General features: G+C 43.8%; 1 protein-coding gene across 4 annotated transcripts; it reads right to left on the bottom strand.

Annotated features, from left to right (window-relative positions):
* Nucleotides 1–505: 505 nt before the first annotated feature.
* On the bottom strand, nucleotides 506–19,314 carry ublcp1 (ubiquitin-like domain containing CTD phosphatase 1). Of its 4 annotated transcripts, none has more exons than XM_007891410.2 (12): nucleotides 19,177–19,314; nucleotides 16,227–16,399; nucleotides 14,453–14,544; nucleotides 13,066–13,151; nucleotides 12,034–12,149; nucleotides 10,685–10,783; nucleotides 9,576–9,613; nucleotides 8,479–8,577; nucleotides 7,840–7,974; nucleotides 4,684–4,800; nucleotides 3,975–4,102; nucleotides 506–856 (listed from the first exon to the last, which is right to left on the bottom strand). In XM_007891410.2, the coding sequence occupies exons 2-12, from the start codon at nucleotides 16,378–16,380 to the stop codon at nucleotides 829–831; spliced, it is 1,092 nt and encodes a 363-aa protein (XP_007889601.1). In that variant the 5' UTR covers nucleotides 16,381–16,399; nucleotides 19,177–19,314; the 3' UTR covers nucleotides 506–828. The 4 variants fall into 4 exon arrangements, with proteins under 4 accessions (XP_007889601.1, XP_007889603.1, XP_007889600.1 ...); XM_007891412.2 differs by having other exon boundaries at nucleotides 19,219–19,314; XM_007891409.2 differs by lacking the exon at nucleotides 19,177–19,314 and adding an exon at nucleotides 18,611–18,678.
* Between the last annotated feature and the right edge of the window lie 1,274 nt (nucleotides 19,315–20,588).

Here is a 20,588-nt window from a genome sequence, read left to right as displayed (position 1 = left end):
TGCATTGCAGTAACAGTAACCAATAACATCATCAAAGGTAACGGATGGTTAGAAGCAGTGCGGATGAGCAATCCACAGGAATACGAGGCAGTGTATCCTCTGGGCTCAAGGTGTGCTGCTGCTATACCTGTAAATCCAGGTCTGATCCTGGTCTTTCAAAAGGCATCAATGGGAAATAGCTGCACCAAAACGAGGAAGGTTCTCAAACAGTCTGAACTCTGGCTGAAAGCAGGAGGGCTCCGCGACCTGGTCGCATTGGCCAATGAATGCACTACATATCCACAGATATTGAGGATAGTATGGATATCCATAGATATCACTGGTTCATAATGATTCCACTCAGAGGCAAGCCAATAAATAAAATCAAAACTCACTTAGGAACGCTCTGCTTTACATAACTGTTGGGACGTAACTTGGAGAGGGGGGCGAGAAACAAAGCAATTTACTGTTACGTGAGCAGAACCTGAATTTGATTGACATACTTGTGTTTTCAAGCCAGTTTTACTAAAAGGCAGTGGAGCTTTATTTAGACATCCGATAGATAAATGGTAACATTGAAGAATGCACACAGTATGAAAGGAATTTGCTGAAGCACAAGGTGTCTGTCCTATGTTCTATTTGCTGTCTTCACTGAAGGACTCGTAGTGCCGAAGACTGCGGAGAGGTGAGGTGGCAGGTAGCATGTGCATGTCAGTTAAGTCCCTTTGGCGTTTCTGATTGTTGCAGTGCTCAGCACTTGTCCCTTGTTCAATCACAGTTAAAATGTCCCCATGTACTTCCAAATTGGGCGTGGACCTACATCAAAAAGATCCACACTTGTTTTGCTCCTCACTGCCCTTGCTTCTTTGAGAGATACCTAGAAAAATGGGTAGTTAAAGAGAGAAATAAGTTATATTCTCTACTATAAAAAAGCAGACAAGTCCTGGAAGTTAAAATGATTCAGGGTTATTAGATGATGAAATAGATAGGAACATAGAAACAGGAATCAAACAGGAGCTATTTGGCCTGCTGAACTTATTCAACCACTAAGTTCATGGCAACATGGGAATTATTCTGTCACTATGGTACCACATTGTGCCACAGCCTTCTCTATCTGATTCTCTTTTACCTCAGTCTGTCGGGTTTTCCTCTTTCTTTCTGTGTATGCCTCTCTCTCTCACTTTCTCTCTCCGAGTCTCTCACTCTCTCCTGGACTATACCATACACTGTACCTGTAAAAACACTGCTTAACAAATCACTTACTCTGCATTACAGGTCAGCCACGTTGTGGAGCCACATTGCATATTCAGGAACCTTGTGGGCAATTCTTTTGCCCCAACTCTCACTTATGCACCTGACTCTGATGTGCATAAACCAACATGCAGATAGTCTGTGTGTGGACATGCGACATTCTATTGTACAATCGTTGCATTTATACAGAAACAATATTTACATTTAAACATTACCTGAAGTACAGAAAGACAAAATGAAACAAAAATAACTTTGTTATAGCACCTAGCACACTGAAATGTCTCAAAGAACTTCACAAAGCAATTAATGTCAAGTCTACTGACTGGATTTGCAGGCAAGCAAAGCAGCCGTGATGTCCCCCTCCCTAACAATCAAACAGCTAGGAGGGGTACATTGGGGTACATGGTACTGATAACTTCTGATTCCTAGTCCTGGCCACATGTGTAGGAACATTTGCCGACAGTGAGTATATGCTCACATTGGCCTATTTACCTGTCCATCAACCTGCACCATACTCCCGTTGGACTGTCCCCCTGTCCATTAACCATCCTGCACTCTCATGGATCATCCACCTTCAGTAGGATGAGAGCGCGGGATAGATTGATGGTGGGACAGGTACTCACTTCACTCATTAAAAGTTGCAGCAACTGTAAAAAGTTGTGGTTTCTGCCACAAATCGTGGCCCGCAATTTTCTTGCAGTTTTAATTATAAACATAGGAACAATTTCTCATCTTCAGCTCAACAACAACTTGAATTTATATAGTGCCCTTCACACAGGACAGAGTCTTGGAGCAACAAAGGCAAAAAGGAAAACGTCTACTAGGACTGGGCTTAAAACCCATGTGTCCATTAAATACAGTGAAGCTATGGATATTAAACAGACAGTAACTCTGACAGCTCACAGTATCTATACCGTACAAAATGTATGTAAAGCATTCACAAACAATGAAGCACAAAAATGTTCCAGAGTCAATCCCAAGATACATTTAAAACAGCTGATCTTCGGAATACTAGACGCCTGAGAGTGATCAACCTAATCCCAGGGTTCAGATGCCACCATTAAACCCCTTTAGCTCTGCTCACAGCTTCTGATAACCGTATCCACAAACCACAATAGTTGAGCGTTTTCAGAAACTCCATCTGAATTCACAGATTATGTTACAGGATTAAATTTCAAGCACCCATGCAAAATGAAATTTGCTCTTAAACGTTTCAATGTGTCTTTTTTTCCCCTTCTCTCTGTTTTCTCAAATTCAGATGTGATGTCAATGAAATGATGTCAAGCGTCAAGCCTGGCTCAGATGGTAACACCCTCTCCTTTGATCAGGACACTGTGGATTCAAGCCCTATGGTGGAGTTGAGACTCCACTACATGGCAGATCACTGCATTGTTAGGGATGTCATTCTTTGAATGAGTTGTAATTATAAAGGTCCAATCTGCCTGTTTAGGTGGGTGTTAAAAGATCCTGTAATAATATTTGAAAAAATAGAAAGGAATTTCTCCAAATGTCCTGACCAACAATCCCCGAGAGAAAATTAGTCATAATAATAATAATAATCCTTGCATTTGATATAGCGCTTTTCACGTCGGGAGGACGTCGCAAAGCGCTTCACAGAATATACTGTAAAGTGAATTGACTGTATATTTGTGGGTGAACACAGCAGCCAATTGCGCACAGCAATGTCCCACGAACAGTCATGGATTGAAAATGACCAATTTATTATTGTTTTTGGTTTTGGAGGGATTATTATTAGGCTCTGTGTGGAGTAAGGAAACTTGCCCAAGGTTTCGCCCTCTGCCTGGAATTGAACTCAGGTCTCTCACTTGCAAAGCGAGTGCTCTAACTACTAAGCTATAGGACTCCACTTCATTCACTTCATGGTTGTTTGTGGGTTATTGTTCTGTGCACACCGAATGTGGTGTTCATTTACAAAATAGTTCATCTATAAATAAGCGCTCTGAGCCACTACCCTGTATGGAGGGCGCTATATAAGTGCATGTTGTTGTTGTGCTGCAGTTACTACACCTTACAGTAAATTTTTGAAGTGCTTTGAGACATTGACAATATGATAAGACACTACACCAAAGGCAAGGAATTGAAGATCAAAAGGAGAACTTCTACATATAGAGGGTGATGAGAAGATGAAACTCACTGCCAAAGGCTGTGATTTTTTTTCCTTTAGTGAGAAATAACATTGGTTATTATTAATACTTGAATTTGATAGTTCAAACAATCGTGTAGTGAATGGCGATTTAGCTGGAGGATTAGTTATTGGCTCGGACATTGGGAGAAACTCCCTTCCCTTTTCAAATAGTACAATGGGATCTTTACCAACTACTTGAACAAGTAGACCGAGTTTCTGTTTAATGTCTCATCCAAAGAACAACATCGGTGACAGTGGAGGGATTCGTTCCCAGCCACACACTGGAATGTGGACATGGATTACCAGCTAAGCCAGAGCCACTCCATTATATTTGGGACGGGGAAGAATTGGAGACACACACAATGTCCAATCAGTAACGATATATGAATGATTCCTGATCTGAATCATTTCCCTGCTGGACATGATAACAAATGCAGCAAAAAGAAATCCAGTGCCAATCGTCTGGTGAAAACTGCAGCATAAGGTTTTCTGCTCAAGGCATAAATGCATTGACCACATTTGCACTGTACAATAGGTACATGGACAGAAATACTCGCATTAGCATTGGTCAGTCAAATACCAAGAACAGAATTCTTACTTTTCCCAGTGTTTATGATTGAGATCTGTGAAATCATCTAACTTTGCAATCTCCTTTAGATATTGGGACAGTTTCAGCAACTCCCGGTCTTTATCTCGATTCAGATGAGCCTTCATGAATGGTCTTATCTGCAAACAAATCATAATAAAAATAAAAGACTGTAGTAAGTTGTTTATTAGAGACTAAATAAAAAAACATTAACTCTCCCACAACAAACTTCCCCCGACAAATGCACCAAAACAAACAAGATATTTCATAGAAAGGGACATTCCAATCGCAAAGTATTTGTCCAATCAAATAATGTTTTCAAAGATTCAGAATTGTGGTAAATCGTCCGTCCTAAACGCAGAGAAAACATTGTACAGTGAAGACTCTTTAAATTTTAATTTGATAATGCATTAAAAATGCACTGCAGGCACTTTTCCAAGTTTAATAGCCTTGATGCTCTTTTAAAGGTGGGATGGAAATTTCAAGATCTGATGTGAGGTTTGAACCCACAACCTTCTGAATCAGAGGGGACGGTGTTACCACCTGAGCCATGCGGACACACAAAGACACACATTTACCTAATAATTAAATTTTACTGTTTTGCAAATAAATAAATCAATGTAAAAATATAAAATAAACATAATGTATATTGGAAAACAACCATAAAGCAAGATTTAGTTGTTCTTTTTGATATCTTGCTGCTCCAGAGGATAGTCCTTACCTTTAGCCCGTTCTGGGGATTCATGAGAAAGTTCCGGCCAATGTCGTCAAACATTATGGTGTTTTTCCTAGTATAGAACTCGGGAAATTTATCCCAGATCACTCCTAGTGGTTTGACCTGTAAATAAGAAGTTCTATAAGTTACTTTCCTACAACATCAATTCTTGGGAAGACCATTGTGATCAATCTGGACCGAAGTATATAAAAAATACCTTTGCACTATTCTGTACCTCTTACGCTCCTCATTCAAGTTCTTTGAGAAACAGTGATGTAATTCTCCATGAATTTGCTTATAACAACGTTCTTGCCAAATATTCATATTCCCCATATTCACTACACTATGTAAAATAATTACATTATGACCTCAAGTCTGTATCTCCTTGTTCTAGAGCTGTTGACTATATCAATCATAATACATAATCCACCACTGTCTATGGGACACTGCTGTACATAATTGGCTGCCACGTTTCACCCACAAAATATAGTCAATTCACTTTACAGTATATTCTGTGAAGCAATTTTGAGACAGCTAGAAGACGTGATAAGGTGCTATATCAAACGCAAGGATTATATTATTTCAGGGAATCTCAAATATTGTTGTTGGACTCCAGGAAATACCACCTGTGTTATACATCAGGCTCTAAACAGTCGCGGCTGATTACCGCTTCCAGTTTTGTGAAATCACCAATAATACACACACGAAACCAGCCTTTAGCTCTCTCCAAATTACTGCACTAGTCTTGTGATGGGCATCCTAAGCTACACTTGAAATCCATCCACACCTTGAAATCCATCCACACCTTGAAATCCATCCACAGTCTGGTCCTGTCCATCTCTGTGACCTCCTCAAACCATACTGAACTGGCTGCTCCCTTCACTCAGTGGGCTCCAGCCTGCTTCATGTCCTCTGACTGCGCCTTTGGTTATCTTTCCCCTCCCTACCTCCCTCAGCTCCCACCCCCAACTTGGGTGCCAAGCCAGAGCTGACAAGTGCCTTGGGACATCCAACATGAAAGGCGTTATATAAATGCAACTTTGTACTGATGTATTGTACTCGTGCTATTGTGGTATTATTTTGGGACATCAGGTCTTTGTGTGCTTATGTGCGCAGAAAACTACATCAATGGTGGCCGAATCATCTGAAAGTCAGCCACTTTAAGACAAATGCCAGCTGGCACACATACATACACAGAGAGACGCACACATACATACAGAGAGAGGCGCACACACTCACAGACACAGAGAGAGGCACACACACTCACAGACACAGAGAGAGGCACACATGCATACACAGAGAGAGGCACACATGCATACACAGAGAGAGGCACACATGCATACACAGAGAGAGGCACACATGCATACACAGAGAGAGGCACACATGCATACACAGAGAGAGGCACACATGCATACACAGAGAGAGGCACACATGCATACACAGAGAGAGGCACACATGCATACACAGAGAGAGGCACACATGCATACACAGAGAGAGGCACACATGCATACACAGAGAGGCACACATACATACACAGAGAGAGGTACACACGCTCACAGACACAAAGAGACATACACACTCACATACACAGAGAGAAACACACATACAGAATGGGAGAGCGACACACTCAGAGACACAAAGCGAGACAACCACACTCAGAGCCACAAAGAGAGACATATTCATAGACATAGAAAGAGACATACACACTCACAGACACAGAGAGAGACACACACACATACAAAGACACAGAGAGACACACACTTAAGACACAGAAAGACTGATTCTCAGAAAGACACATACACATACACACACACTCATAGACCCAAAGAGACATACACACACACAGAGAGACACCCATTCGCACAGAGACACTCATATACACACACATATAGAAGACACATACACACTCACATAGACACACACACAGACAATCACAGCAATAATTTGCTGCTTGTGCCGCCCTGTCCGGAGCTGCTCTGCCAAGTGACGTCAGGTAAACAGCGCGAGCAGCCCCTGGGCCAGAAACTACGTTTGTGGTGGGTTGTAGCGGGTGAGGGTCGTTGTGGCGGGAAAGGTGCAGCCGCTTTTCTATTGGCTCAGGTTATAACCAAACCCATGCTATCACAGTACTGCACTGTGCATACAAAGTCAATTTAGTTGCCCTTCACTGTATCCCCTCTAATGTCCAAGATCATATTCTCATAGCAAATGGATTATTCACGTTAACAATGGCTCAGTAAATCTCTGTTACGACATATTTGGGACTCATTTGTCATAGAGCCAGGATTATACTGACATATTCTTCACTGTGGGAGCCACTACCCCCTACTGTGCATTACCACACAGTCACGTTCAGGCTGATTCACCTCACCGACAATATATCAAATAGTTCTCTGATATCTTGTATTCAGAGTTCTTATTCAATACTTATTTGTGTTGGGTGGGGGGGAGAGAGAGAGGAAAGGGGAGAGAAATGTTTCCCTGGTAGAGGGCAAATGAATTTTGTGAGAAGCTGGAAGGCAATTAAATGGCACCAGTCCAGATGATCAGCTGCTTGCTATCAGCTACAGGACAGTGCATGGGACCAGAGAAACTGCAGCATTAACATTTCACAAATCCATTTTTCAAAGGCACAAAGGAAAATTGCTCACAAATGTTCATTTTAGAAACTGACATAATGGGACACAGCTGCATGTACCAGGAAAGCTTCTGCTGTCTATAGCTTATAAGACCGCTCTCTTTATTAAAGTATAATATCATGCAAAATTGTGGAAAATTAGTAAAGTCGGTCTTGAATTTGAAGCCAGTTCTTTTGAAGAACTACAGGTTTGAAGAACAGCTTCGAAATGAAATCTAGATTGAAGAAGTTTCTAAAATTCTGTACCTTACATTTTAAGATGAATTTTAAGGATGAGGCCACATATAATGTCAGGCCTCTGAGCTTCAACAGCATGCTGGATTAGTCTACTGGAGTGTCAATAGGCTTTGGTACCAAGGAGACACACCCCCCACACTCATCCACCATACCAGCTCCTGTTCCAATTTCTGTGGTGAAAGGAGAGCAGGCGCTTCCCCACAGCACTGCTGCTCATCCCCACAGTGAATCAGGTGCATGGCCTGAAGAATGGTGCAGGGAATGGCAAGAAAAAGAGGGAGGCTTACCCTCAAGTTGGCAAAGCCACCAGTCAGCGTGGAACTGAGCCACACAGCCCAGGAAGGTCCCCGCTCTGTGCTGAGTTTGCTGATCTCAACCAGGGCAGCGAAAGGGGCGCTAGGATTGGCCTCAGCAACCCAAGGCTAGGGAGGAGAAGAAAAAAATCAGCCAGTTTGCACACTGATTATTATCTAGTGGCGTTTGCTGTGCATGTGTGTATGGACAGACATGGGTGAGGATAGATTTGAACTTGGCTAGAACATCTCATCATAGTATCAGAGCATGTTGATATTTACTACCTGGGCTTTCACATTAAGACTGCTTACTGGAGGGCACTCAGTGCCATACACCAACATGCATCAACAGTTCAGGGAAGAAAGAAAATTGGGAGGAATGGTTGGTGGCAGGAAGAGAAATGCGACACTTTAGGGCATAGATACAATATAAAATACAATCTGCTGAGTTATGAAGTGAGTGAACAGTACCAACAGCAATGGATAGTTATCACCAGCTTTCTCTCCCTCCCCGCCCAACACACATACTTATGCCAAATACCTCAGTGGAAATGTGCAAAACTGTCAGTCTTCATCAGCTTAAGTATGTATAATTCTTCCACATCCTTAGCTGTTGATATATCTCCTCCTTACCTCCACCACTCCTCGCTTGGGTGTGTGCACTGTGATCATTGCCGCACTATCCAACATGAAGGTGATCTTGTAGCTAGAGTTTGTTGTGACTCCTAGTTCCTGAAAGCACAGCAGGAGAACAAAAATCAAACATCCACGTCTCTCACTAACACAATTGCCCTTTGATTGTCACTAATAAGTTCTACAACATCCAGACAGATGAACATTAAAGTGGCAGCAATGGCAGAAGGTTATCTACTGACATACAAGGTCATTTTGCAATTGAATAAAACCTAGGAACAATATAATAGAACACAGGGAACAAGCATGGGACTGGGTAGCTAACTTAAGAACATAAGAACGCAAGAAATAGGAGCAGAGTAGGCCATTCGGCCCCTCGAGCCTGCCCCGCTATTTAATAAGATCATGGCTGATCTTCTAACTTGATCGGTTGAACGTCTTTCTGTGCTGTAATTTCTATGATTCTATTATGAGGGTGGAAGGTGAGTTCTTTCTTCATTTAGCTGTTTAGAAATAATAATAATCGTTGCATTTGATATAGTGTCTTATCACATCGTCGAGATGTCTCAAAGCGCTTCACAGAATATACTGTAAAGTGAATTGACTGTATATTTTGTGGGCGAAACGCGGCAGCCAATTGTGCACAGCAGTGTCCCACAAACAGTCGTGGATTGAGTGACCAATTTATTTACTTATTATTTTTGAAGCAATTATTACCTCCGGAAAAGCGATCCACCAATCGACTCACAACCGGGTTACTACTTACTGCTAGGTGAACAGGAGTGTGTGGAGTAAGGAAACTTGCCAAACGTTTCGCTCTGCTGGGAATCAAACCCAGGTCCCCTTGCTTAGCGAGGCGAGCGATCTAACCATTAAGCTACAGGACTCCACAATTAATTCAATGTTAAGGTAAATAATGGCACGCACAAGAGGCAGAAACGTGTCCTGTGGACAGGGGTTCACAACTGGCTTGCAACACAATAACTCCAGAAGTGGAGCGCTTCCTACTGCCACAGCACACAAATTAAAACCATTCCACCAGCATCACTTTCAATCTAAATTCACACCAAAAGGAAAAGACCCGGAGACAAACTTACTTTCATTTTTACTTCAATCCACTTCATGCTGGTAGCAGCTGTGGACAGAGAAAACACAAGGTCAATCTCAACACACCACAGCTACCTCACAACCTGGAATAGAAGGAGGCACAACTCGAATTGCTTTAGTGAGAATTAAATTAAAAATATTAGCTCCAAATTGTTAATTAGATAATTTGCTCTGAAAACTTCATCATATATCATCAAAAATGTGCAAAAATGCTAGAATTATTATTATGAAATAATAAATGTCAGGTATTTGTTGTAAGAAGATTCTTGCTCCAAATTTCCCATTTCACAAGATCAATTGCCACTGAGGCTAGAGACTGTAAATGAGTGATAATCCATACATGCCTGCACTGCACTCGGTCTGAATGAATTCTATTCATGCACTTTCTAATCAAGTTAAGAGTGATACCAGAGATAAGGACTGTTCAAACCTCTGACAATCCAATCAAACAATTTCTTGATTCTCTATTGGTTTTTATGCAAATGATGTTATTGTACACTTACATATTAAATATTGCTGTTCATACAGCACAAAATAGACTATTACCAGTTTCACCAATAAGTTCTGGTTAATTTATAAGGTATGCAATGAAGGTCGTGCGCTGCCTCATTTTGCTGTAACTGAAGTACATTGAAATATAGCCCTACACTGAGCTTACGCCAATACTTCTTGTGGGAGTCCTGACTTCAGTGACAGTACTATTATCTCAAGGTATTGTCTCATCATTATGCCTCTGGAAGGCACTAGCTGAGGAAAAAGCATCCAGAGGTGTATACTCTTGTTTTTTCAAAGGGTGTTGGACTTCGTTATCAATTTGCTCTGACAGGACAATGTACTTTTGGCTCTGCTGTGCAGCCCAGACCTTGTCCAGAAACAAAAAAGAAATCAAACATTATGAAGTTGCACTTAAAATTGCACATACATAGTAGTTTCCAGATTGTAGCTGGATCCTTAGACTTTCCCCATAGTAAATGGGACAGTTTTCTGTATTACTTTTCAAGCATCGTTAACTGATATCCACACCTCCCTCTATCATGTGTTTTGTCAAGGGTTATGATGGGAAAGTGAAAGGATTGATTTTGTCCATCGGATTACTTACACCATATAACAATGTCATAATCTTCATACGCAGATGTAAGGAACTCGTGTAGATAGGGCCTCATTAGTTCATGTCCACTTTCAGCACAGGACCTGTGATCTTAAATCAGGTTTACGAAAATCAATAGCCAGATATAGTTCGATTTAAGAAGCATACATAGACCCCAGTTAGTAATCATAGACATAAACTATTGAGTTTCTGTGGCCTTTACTGAACACTCTTGGGGGACCAGGTGGAAGAGAAGGTTAGTACCCTGTTTTTTCACCTCTGCCATCTTCAGTTTCAATCCAGTCTTTTATGATATGTGGATCTTAACTGAGTTGAGGCAGTCTTAATGTACTTCTTTGTTTGCACGGGCCTAGAGAACAAAACTGAGCCAAATTTCGTAATTGCACTCAAAACCACATGAACGTGTGAGAAATGGAATTGTTTTAATGGTAAAATTAAGGACTCTTATTCTATGAGTATAAAGGAAACTTTATCTTGCATCTAAATGCATTAATAAAACAGATAGATTCACCATTTGCCTCACTGCTGTTTGTCGATCACTGCTGGTAAAAATTTGCTGCCACATACATGTATGTAACAAATCACTAAGCAACAAAGCAGCTTAGTATGTAAACACCTTGAAGGCACTGATGTGATCCAGTCCATCTGTATTTATGTAACCTGTGCTCTCTCTCTCTACCCCAGACTCCACACTGGAGTTTTGCATTACATCTAATTCATTGTTGTTATTGGTAATATTTACATGGGAAATGTCTCAAATAAGATAAGCTTCCGTTCCCCAATCACGACTCCAATGAGCAGCAATATAAAATCTCAAGTGCATTCTTCGAAAACTTAAAGGGCCATTTCAGCAGCAAGAAACAGACGGAGTCAAGACAATTACATTCTCAGAACATCACACACAAACAAATTGATTAGATTAAATACCATTAGAAATGTTCAGATGCGGAAATGATGAGATTTGTCGGATTTTGATTTTCTTTAATTTAGACGGATAACAGACATTTATTATGTTTTTATTTTTAGTGAAATTTGCCAGTAGAAAAATGCTGGAGTTTTGAGTCGTAAGATCACCACAGATATCACGTCCTGTGCAGTGCACAGGCAGCCCCCGCCCGCTCGGGTCCAAATCCCTGACTGCCCATGTCCAGTGCCTTGGGACGTCCTCCCGACGTGAAAGGCGCTATACCAATGTAGTTTTGTAATTGTACTGTCCTGCGCAGGAAGTGACATCGATGGCAACAAAGAGGTGATAATTATGCACTTGACAGCTGACAAAGTTCTGATTTACAGTTAATGTAAAAAAACAAATTATAGAACATAAAATGAACAGGACTTACCAAATAGTGTGTAGTCAACATCTAAAACGAGCAGCTTTTTTCCTTCACGAGGTGGATTTAAAATATCTACTTTGTAATCTTTTACTCTGCGTGCAATTTTAGCCAAGTTTTCTTCTCTAGAAATGAAAAACCAAGTAAAAATATTATTCCTGGCCATTCCTATTTCTGGGTTTCTCAATTCCATTTAGAATCTTATATACCTCAGTAAGGTTCTCTTTTTTATTTTGAACAACACCGGGAACATGCTAGTTTCTTGCCTCTAAATTGCCTCTAAGTCCTTAGCTGACCCCTTAAATCATGGCAAACAGAAATCCATGCAGTATTCTCGCTCTGGCCTGACCAAAGTACAGTGCAGTTTGCGCGTGATGTCTAGAGATCTGGACTCAACTAATTTGGGTCAGCCTGGCTCAGTTGGTAGCACTCTCATCTCCGAGTACCAGAATTTGTGGGTTCCAGCTTCACATCAGAATCTGAACTGAGTCTAGTCTGACACTCCAACATAGTTCTGGGGGCGCACTGCATTGTTGGAAGTGCTGCCCATCAGACGAGATATTAACCGAAATCCTGGCTGCCTGTTCAGGTGAATGTTAAAGGTCCTACAACACTATATGAAAAGGGGATTTATCCAGGTGTTCTAGTCAAGAATTCCCCATCTCAATGTGGTAAGGCACTATGTCAAATGTAAGGATTATTATTATAATATAGCGCAGCATTCTGCTTGCCTTTCTTTATTGCTGCCTATTTGGTGAGTAATGAGTCATTAAACACTTCTGCCTCTGTTTCAGCTTACTCCTTGGCGCATTCCAGCCCGTCCACATACACATGTGCTTCCTATTTTTACTTCCTATAGGTAGTTTATCTGCATTGAACTTCTGTTACCAATCATCAGCCCAATCGCATTACCTGACCTTTTTCTAAGACCTTTTCTGCCTCCTTCGATTCCACAGTTCGCAACAGCCTTAAACTAAATATTATCCTTTTAGTGTAAGATGCCCAGAAGGAGTAAACGATTACCAAACACAGAGAAATTACCTGTTTTCTACTTCTATAACATCTTCCTCGATATCAAAGTCATTGATAACATCATCATTGTCAGGGGGTGGAGCCAGTACTTCCTCCTAGCAAAGAAACAGAACCGTTTATTTAAAAAGACTAATCAAACCAACAACTCAAAAGTATTGCAAGCTGCATGAATCTATACTCTAGGCAAATTGTTCTATTGCTGGTGTTGAAGAAAGAAAATATATATGTTATACTGTTTTATCACATTAAAGTACAGTGGAATCCGCTTTTGCCAGGACGTTAACCCCAGACATCGGGTAAATCAAACAAAATGCCCCGTCCCGACTCATTCGTGAAAGGCGCTTTACAATTGGAATTTGTTATTGTTGTAGTATTCTTACCTGATTTAAATATGCCTGTTAATTCAGCCAAAAATCGGGTTAATCCGGACAGAATACAGCGTTGGTCTCCGCTATGTCGAACCTGTAGCCACGAGGGACTCCAGAATGGAGATGGGAGGAGTCAAATTGCAATTGACATTGGACTCCAGCCATTTACAAAGCGGCTGAAGTTGGGCTGTCAATCAGTGAGGGGGGGGGTGGGGGGGGGGCGAGGAATGGGGAAGAATAAGGGAGGAAATTGAGATTGATTGACAGCTGAGGCGTTTGTGAATTGGTGGAGCCCATCCATTCACAAGAGGCTGCAGGGTGTCTATCATCCCAGCCGCCGCTAATTGGCCCCCTTCTTGTCCAAGGGGAACGGCAATGGGAGGGAGGTAGCACCACCACTGGGCAGGAAAGTACTGCACTGTATTTGCAGTCAAACAAAGGTAACTATACTTTACTGAATTCTGTGAGAGTACTTAAAGTTAGTTAACATTGCTTCAAGTGAAACAACATTATTACACATTATTATACGGTGTTGGCAGCGCTCTTCTGCTGGATGGGAACGATATTTTGGTTAACTCGGACTCCTCTTAAGTCGGACAAAATGTCCGTCCCCGATGTGCCTGGCTTAACTGACTTCCACTGTACTTCAAAACACTTCACAGAAATTATTCACCATGCTACGAATGAAAAGTTAAACCAAAATCCTGTCTGCCTGTTCTTTACGTCAACATTAAAGATCCCATTTCACCATTTCAAAAAGAAACAAGGATTTTTTCCACAGTGTCCTGGCCAACAATGCTCCACATAATTTGTTCATTCACCTGATGACTGTTCGTGGAATCCATCTGTGCGCAAAATGTCTATACTTTTCTCCTACAGAAAAATACTCACTACGTTTACAGTAATTACTCCAAAGCATATGGACAATAAAATGCTACAAAAATGCATGTTTTTTTCTTTCTATTGCATGAAAAATATGTGAAGGAACTGCTGCAAATAGTTTTGATAGCTGAATATTGGTTCCCTACCAGGCTCTCCTCCCTGCTGCCCATCATCATGATTTTGGTATTTGGTTTCAGTTTAAGCACGCCAAGCTTCACATCATTTTCTGCAGGTTTACCTACAAGTAGAGATAGGGGAAAAAGTAAAAGGAACTCAGGTTTATCATGAAGCAAATTTTCTGGAACAGAGTATCGAGGCTCCCTGAAGGATGTCTCTTACACAAACACATTCTAATAAGAATCACTGCATTTGATATCATGCCTTTCAAAGTTAGGAGAATGTCTCAAAGATCTTTATAGGATTAACTGTAACATGTAGTGACAGGGTGTTTTGTAGGCAAACACAGCAGCCAATGTGTGCATAGTAATGTCCACAAACCGCCAATGACTTTTCTCTGGGAATTGGTGACAACGTCTGTTCGAGGTAACCAGTAGGGTGCAATCAAGTTATTTGGAAATAAAAATAGCTTGGGCATGCTAATACCAGGTGCTAACTAACACTGTGTACCCAGCCACAGATAATTTGTTCACTGAGCAGCTAGAAGCTACAAGGTTGATGTCACAGTGGCATCCTGTACCAAACATTTTGTAAATTCTAAAGAAACAACATATTTTATAGCACCTTCAAGTCAAACATCTCAAAACACTTCACAATAATTATTGTATAATTATTAGTACTTCTCCACTGCTAAACTGGGCTGTCAGCCTAGAGAATGAGCTCACTTTATAAGGCAGTTTCCAAAACATTGGCTTCATTTGGATAGAAATACCTTGAGGCTGAACAGGTGTGCAATCACATCAAAGGCAAGAACAACAAATAGAAGCCACCTTTACAATTGAGAAAGAGATCACATCCATCCAATTCACCTCATCCATCCAATTCACCTCAATTCCGATAATCTGTGTCCAGATCTTTAAACATGAAGGCTGATTTAAGGTACAAAGGTCAACAACTGCATGATATAGAATTACATCAGATATTTGCAAATGACTATCCAAATTTCCCAGGTCCATTTGGGATAGATCCAGCATGATTCAATAAGAATCTGCTACAGTTTGGATGCACTCAGAAGTAAATTACACTGCCTACAAAAACAAATGACTGCACTTAATAGTCATTAGAATCTGATGGGTTTGGTGTCCACATACTCAAATCCTGTGTTAGAACACAGAGGGTTGGGAGCTATGCAAATGGATACCAATCAGCATTTCCAGGTCATTAGGTCACTGCTGATGTTAGAATGGTTCATTTATGCTGGACATGGGCAACTTTCAGGAAGTCAGCAACCATAGGAACATAAGAATTTGCTGGGCGAAAGAAGACCAAGGTCCATCTAGTTTGCTTCCACTATCCTGTCAGTCGCTTGACATGTCGTGTCACAAACTATATACGGTATCCCGAGATATTGTTTTCTCGCAGAAATCTATCTAATTTGTTCTTGAAACAAAGAAACAACATTTTCTGCTTCCAGTGTTTCCACAGGAGCCTGTTCCATAGGTTTACTACTCGCTCACTGAAGTAGTGTTTTCAAATGTCTCACAACAGACCTGTTGTACCTGAGCACTATACGCAGGAAGTCAGCCCATCAGTGCTGAAAATGTACAGGGTTTCTGGTAAACAGCAAGTCCATGGTGCTATAAATACATTCTATATCAAAGCATTTTGTACCAAGTTCTGACAGTACTAAAGCTCTTTTGAGATATATTGACATGCTCAGACAGTAAACCAATGCAAGCTTTTTTTTCTTGTTACATTTGAACCAAGTCCATCATAGCTACAGAAAATATAGACAAAAGTTACCTTTGATCTTAAGGCCTAATAATTTCTGCCGTTCCGGGAGCACTCCGGTTAGCGTTTTAATCGTCTCCTTCAGATCTAGCACTGTGTCCTCCTCAGTCAGTTTTGTAACTGGATATTCCTGCCCACTCCATTTTATTATTATTGATACTGACATCGTCACAGATAGTGTTGAGCTTTAATCGAAACACAAAACACAGAAAAAAGAACATTTTTTTGATCTTTACATTGCAAAGTATTTTGCTGCAGAATAGAATCAAGGAACATTTACAGGACAGAGAGAGGTCATTCAGCCCATTAAATGAGAACTTGTTAAACTTCCTAACATAAGCAGCAACAATAACAAACCACATTTGTCTCGTGTCTTTCATGTCGGCAAGACGTCCCAAGGTGCTGGACAGTCAGGGAAAAGACAAAGGGAAACCTTGGTCCAATCTAATGAGCAAGGCCTTAACTCTTCACCAACATAGTTGGATAAGCATCCAGGAAATAGGAATATTAAGGAACAGGGAGTAAAAGAGCTAACTTGCATTAAGTTAGCACAAAAAAATCTATATTATTATGAAATACAGCAGTCAACATTCACAGCAACAGTCAATTAATGTCAATTATTATCCTCAATTTGTGTCCTCTACATGCAATGTAATAATAATAATAATATATAATAATCCTTGCATTTGATATAGCGCTTTTCACGTCGGGAGGACGTCCCAAAGCGCTTCACAGAAGACACTGTAAAGTGAATTGACTGTATATTTGTGGGCAAACGCGGCAGCCAATTGCGCACAGCAATGTCCCACAAACAGTCGTAGATTGAAAATGACCAATTTTAATTATTGTTTTTGGTTTTTGGAGGGATTATTATTAGGCTCTGTGTGGAGTAAGGAAACTTGCCCAAGGTTTCGCCCTCTGCCTGGAATTCAGAGCTGTACATTTACACAGGCACTGCGGATACTTCTTCCTCAGAAATCTGTAAGATTACATTGTAGCCCTTCACACAACATTCCCTCACCCCCTCCCAATATAGTAACAGACGAGTTTTCAAAAAAATACTCAAGAATTTGCCAGTATTCACAGCTTTTTCTGATTTAAAACCATGACCCATTTTGTTAAATGTTTATTTTCTTTCTCAAAAGGAAAAACAAAAAACACGTAGACATTTCCAAGTGTTTGCAGTACGCCCGTCTCCATCAGTGCAAACCTCACAACCCCATCTAGGTGCTGAAAAATCTGCAAAAGAAAACTGCAGGCACATTGGGGAGAGAGAGGGAGAGATAGTAGGAATACAATAAATCTGAAACAGACTGAAGATATGATATCCAAGGATATAATAAACCTATACATACATGTTATACATGTAAATAAAATAAAAAAATTGTATTTATAATTATAATTTATAATTTATTATATGAAAGGTAGTATATCTATACATAATATGATAAAGTCTGGAGATGAGAGAGGGACAGACAGAGAACATGATTCTGGGAGTTCAGCACAGAGAAATAGTCATTTAATTACACATTTAAACAGGTCTTTGGTGAAGAGATTTATCATTTATAGTAAGCAGGAGAGAGAGAGAAAACTGTGACATACACTGAACCCCTCAGTCACTGTGAGACTGCTCTCACATCTTTGCTTTCACTGAAATCTGGATCACTCCAGGCGGCATCTTCCCCTTTACTGAGGCCATGACACCTGGGTGTACCTTCCATCATCCCCCGCGAACTAACCATCGTGGCGGAGGTGTGGTCCTCATCTCCAGGTTCTCACTGGGTCCATCTTCTTACTCCTCTGGATCCTTCTCCTCATTTGAGCATCTCACTCTCTACTATACCATATTCTTAGCTCCCCGCTCCCACCCTCAACTCCAGGACCGTTGATGTCCTAGCTAATTATCTGTCTGACACCAAGTCCTGGTTGAGAGCCAACTTCCTCCAACTCAATGTTGGCAAGACAGAGGTCCTCCTGCTTTGCTCCCGGCAGCGCCTCCGCACCTCAGCCGCTGACACTATTACCATTCATGGCTGCACTCTTCACCTCACCAATCCGAAACCTCTGTGTCCTTTTCGACCCTCGGCTATCCTTCAAACCCTACATTCGTGCCGTGATCCGTTCTGCCTTTTCACACTTCCACAACGATGCCCACCTCCGCCACTGCCTCTCACTGCAGGCCGCTGAGATCATGATCCACACTTTCATTACATCCTGGCTTGACTACAACTGCCCGCTCGCTGGACTTCCTAACTCTTCCCTCCATATGATGCAGATTATTTAGAACTCTGCAGCCGGTGTCCTCTCCCGCTCCGGGAACTTATCACCCCCGTATTTGCCCAGCTTCACTGGTTCCCCATTCCTCAGAGAATCGAGTACAAAATCCTCGTTCTTACCTTCGGCCATCCATGGCACTGCTCCCCCATACCTCTCCGGCCTCATAACCCCATATCAACCTGTCCGCTCCCTCCGCTCGGCGGACACCGGCCTGCTTCAGGTCCCCCGCACTTCCCGCCCCACCATGTGTGGACAGACACTGAGCCCCTCAGTCACTGTGTGTGACATGAGCCTCCCAGTCACTGTGTGTGACACTGAGTGCCCCAGTTACTGTGTGTAACAGACACTGAGCCCCTCAGTCACTGTGTGTGATACTGAGCCCCTCAGTCACTGTGTGTAACAGACACTGAGCCCATCAGTCACTGTGTGTAACAGACACTGAGCCTCAGTCACAGTGTGTGACAGACACAGAGCCTCAATCACAGTGTGTAACAGACACTGAGCCCCTCAGTCACTGTGTGTGACAGACGCTGAGGCCCCGCCTCAGTCACCGGGAGGTGTCTCTCGGTTACTCCGTGGCCGCTCTCACCCCTCATCCCCACCCCCTGAGGAGGGCGGGCGGGCGGGAGGGGGTGTGGGGGAGGGGGGGAGTGGGGGAGGAGGGGCTTTTGTCCGCTTTATTTACCTGTTTATATTTTATTTCTGCCTCTTTAAACGCGGAGTTTACCGTCTGCGTGTCCGGCGGAAGTCCCTCTGTGTAAACCGTCCTTCGCGCTCCTCGGTGCCCCTCCCCCCGCGGTCCGCCGCTCCCCGGATCCCCCGCTCCCCGACCAGAGGTTCCGGGGCCGCACTGACTGCCACGAGGGGGAGCCTCAGGGACACGGACACCCCCGCGGCTCCGAGTAAAACTGGAGCGCGGAGAGGCTTTCAACATCGACAACAACAACAACTCGCATTCATATAGCGCCCTTCGCGCGGGGCAGCGCTGGACAGCGGCGGGAGTCTGACCCCGAGCCGGGGGAGGGGGGGAGGGGGGAGGCGCTGGTGAGGGGGGGGAGGCGCTGGTGAGGGGGGGGGGGGGGAGGCGCTGGTGATGGTGAGGGGGGGGGGGGGGGGGAGGCGCTGGTGAGGGGGGGGGAGGGGGGAGGCGCTGGTGAGGGGGGGGGAGGCGCTGGTGAGGGAGGGGGGAGGCGCTGGTGAGGGGGCGGGGGAGGCGCTGGTGAGGAGGGGGGAGGCGCTGGTGAGGGGGGGGGAGGCGCTGGTGAGGGGGGGGGGAGGGGAGGCGCTGGTGAGGGAGGGGGGAGGCGCTGGTGAGGGAGGGGGGAGGCGCTGGTGAGGGGGGGGGAGGCGCTGGTGAGGGGGGGGGAGGGGAGGCGCTGGTGAGGGGGGGGAGGGAGGCGCTGGTGAGGGAGGGGGGAGGGGAGGCGCTGGTGAGGGGGGGAGGGGGGAGGCGCTGGTGAGGGGAGGGGGGAGGCGCTGGTGAGGGAGGGGGGAGGCGCTGGTGAGGGGGGGGGGAGGGGAGGCGCTGGTGAGGGAGGGGGGAGGCGCTGGTGAGGGAGGGGGGGAGGCGCTGGTGAGGGGGGGGAGGGGAGGCGCTGGTGAGGGGGGGGGGAGAGGCGCTGGTGAGGGGGGGGGGAGGGGAGGCGCTGGTGAGGGGGGGAGGGGGGAGGCGCTGGTGAGGGGGGAGGGGGGGCGCTGGTGAGGGGGGGAGGGGGGAGGCGCTGGTGAGGGGGGGGAGGGGGGAGGCGCTGGTGATGGGGGGAGGTGGGAGGCGCTGGTGAGGGAGGGGGGAGGCGCTGCTGAGGGGGGGAGGGAGGCTGGAGCCCGCCCGAGCGGAGGCAGCGGGTGGTGGACTTGGGGGTTAAACAGATTAGGGAAGGAGAGCACGAAGGGATTTGAAAACGAATGAGAGGATCTTGAAGTCGATCCGTTAGGTGATTGGGAGCCAATGGAGCCTGGCAAGGACTGGAGTCTTCTTTGACCATCAACTATCCTTTCTACCCCACATCCGCGCCATGTCCCGCTCTGCCTTCCCCCACCTCCGCAACATCACCCGGCTCCGCTTGTCTCACACCTGGGCCGCCTAACCCCCTACCA

Source organism: Callorhinchus milii, unplaced genomic scaffold, assembly GCF_018977255.1.
Source record: "Callorhinchus milii isolate IMCB2004 unplaced genomic scaffold, IMCB_Cmil_1.0 Scaffold13, whole genome shotgun sequence".
Taxonomy (NCBI): Eukaryota; Metazoa; Chordata; class Chondrichthyes; order Chimaeriformes; family Callorhinchidae; genus Callorhinchus; species Callorhinchus milii.
The sequence above is the reverse complement of the archived record's forward strand: the minus strand, read 5'-3'. Positions and strand labels throughout refer to the sequence as shown.

What these genes read in the sequence shown, in the direction of transcription:
- ublcp1 (XM_007891409.2), bottom strand. An exon ending in TGTTGACTACACACTATTTG is followed by an intron (nt 10,784 to 12,033) that starts GTAAGTCCTGTT and finishes ACCTGATTTAAG; the next exon opens with ATCACAGGTCCTGTGCTGAA. An exon ending in AATCATAAACACTGGGAAAA is followed by an intron (nt 857 to 3,974) that starts GTAAGAATTCTG and finishes CCATTTTTCTAG; the next exon opens with GTATCTCTCAAAGAAGCAAG.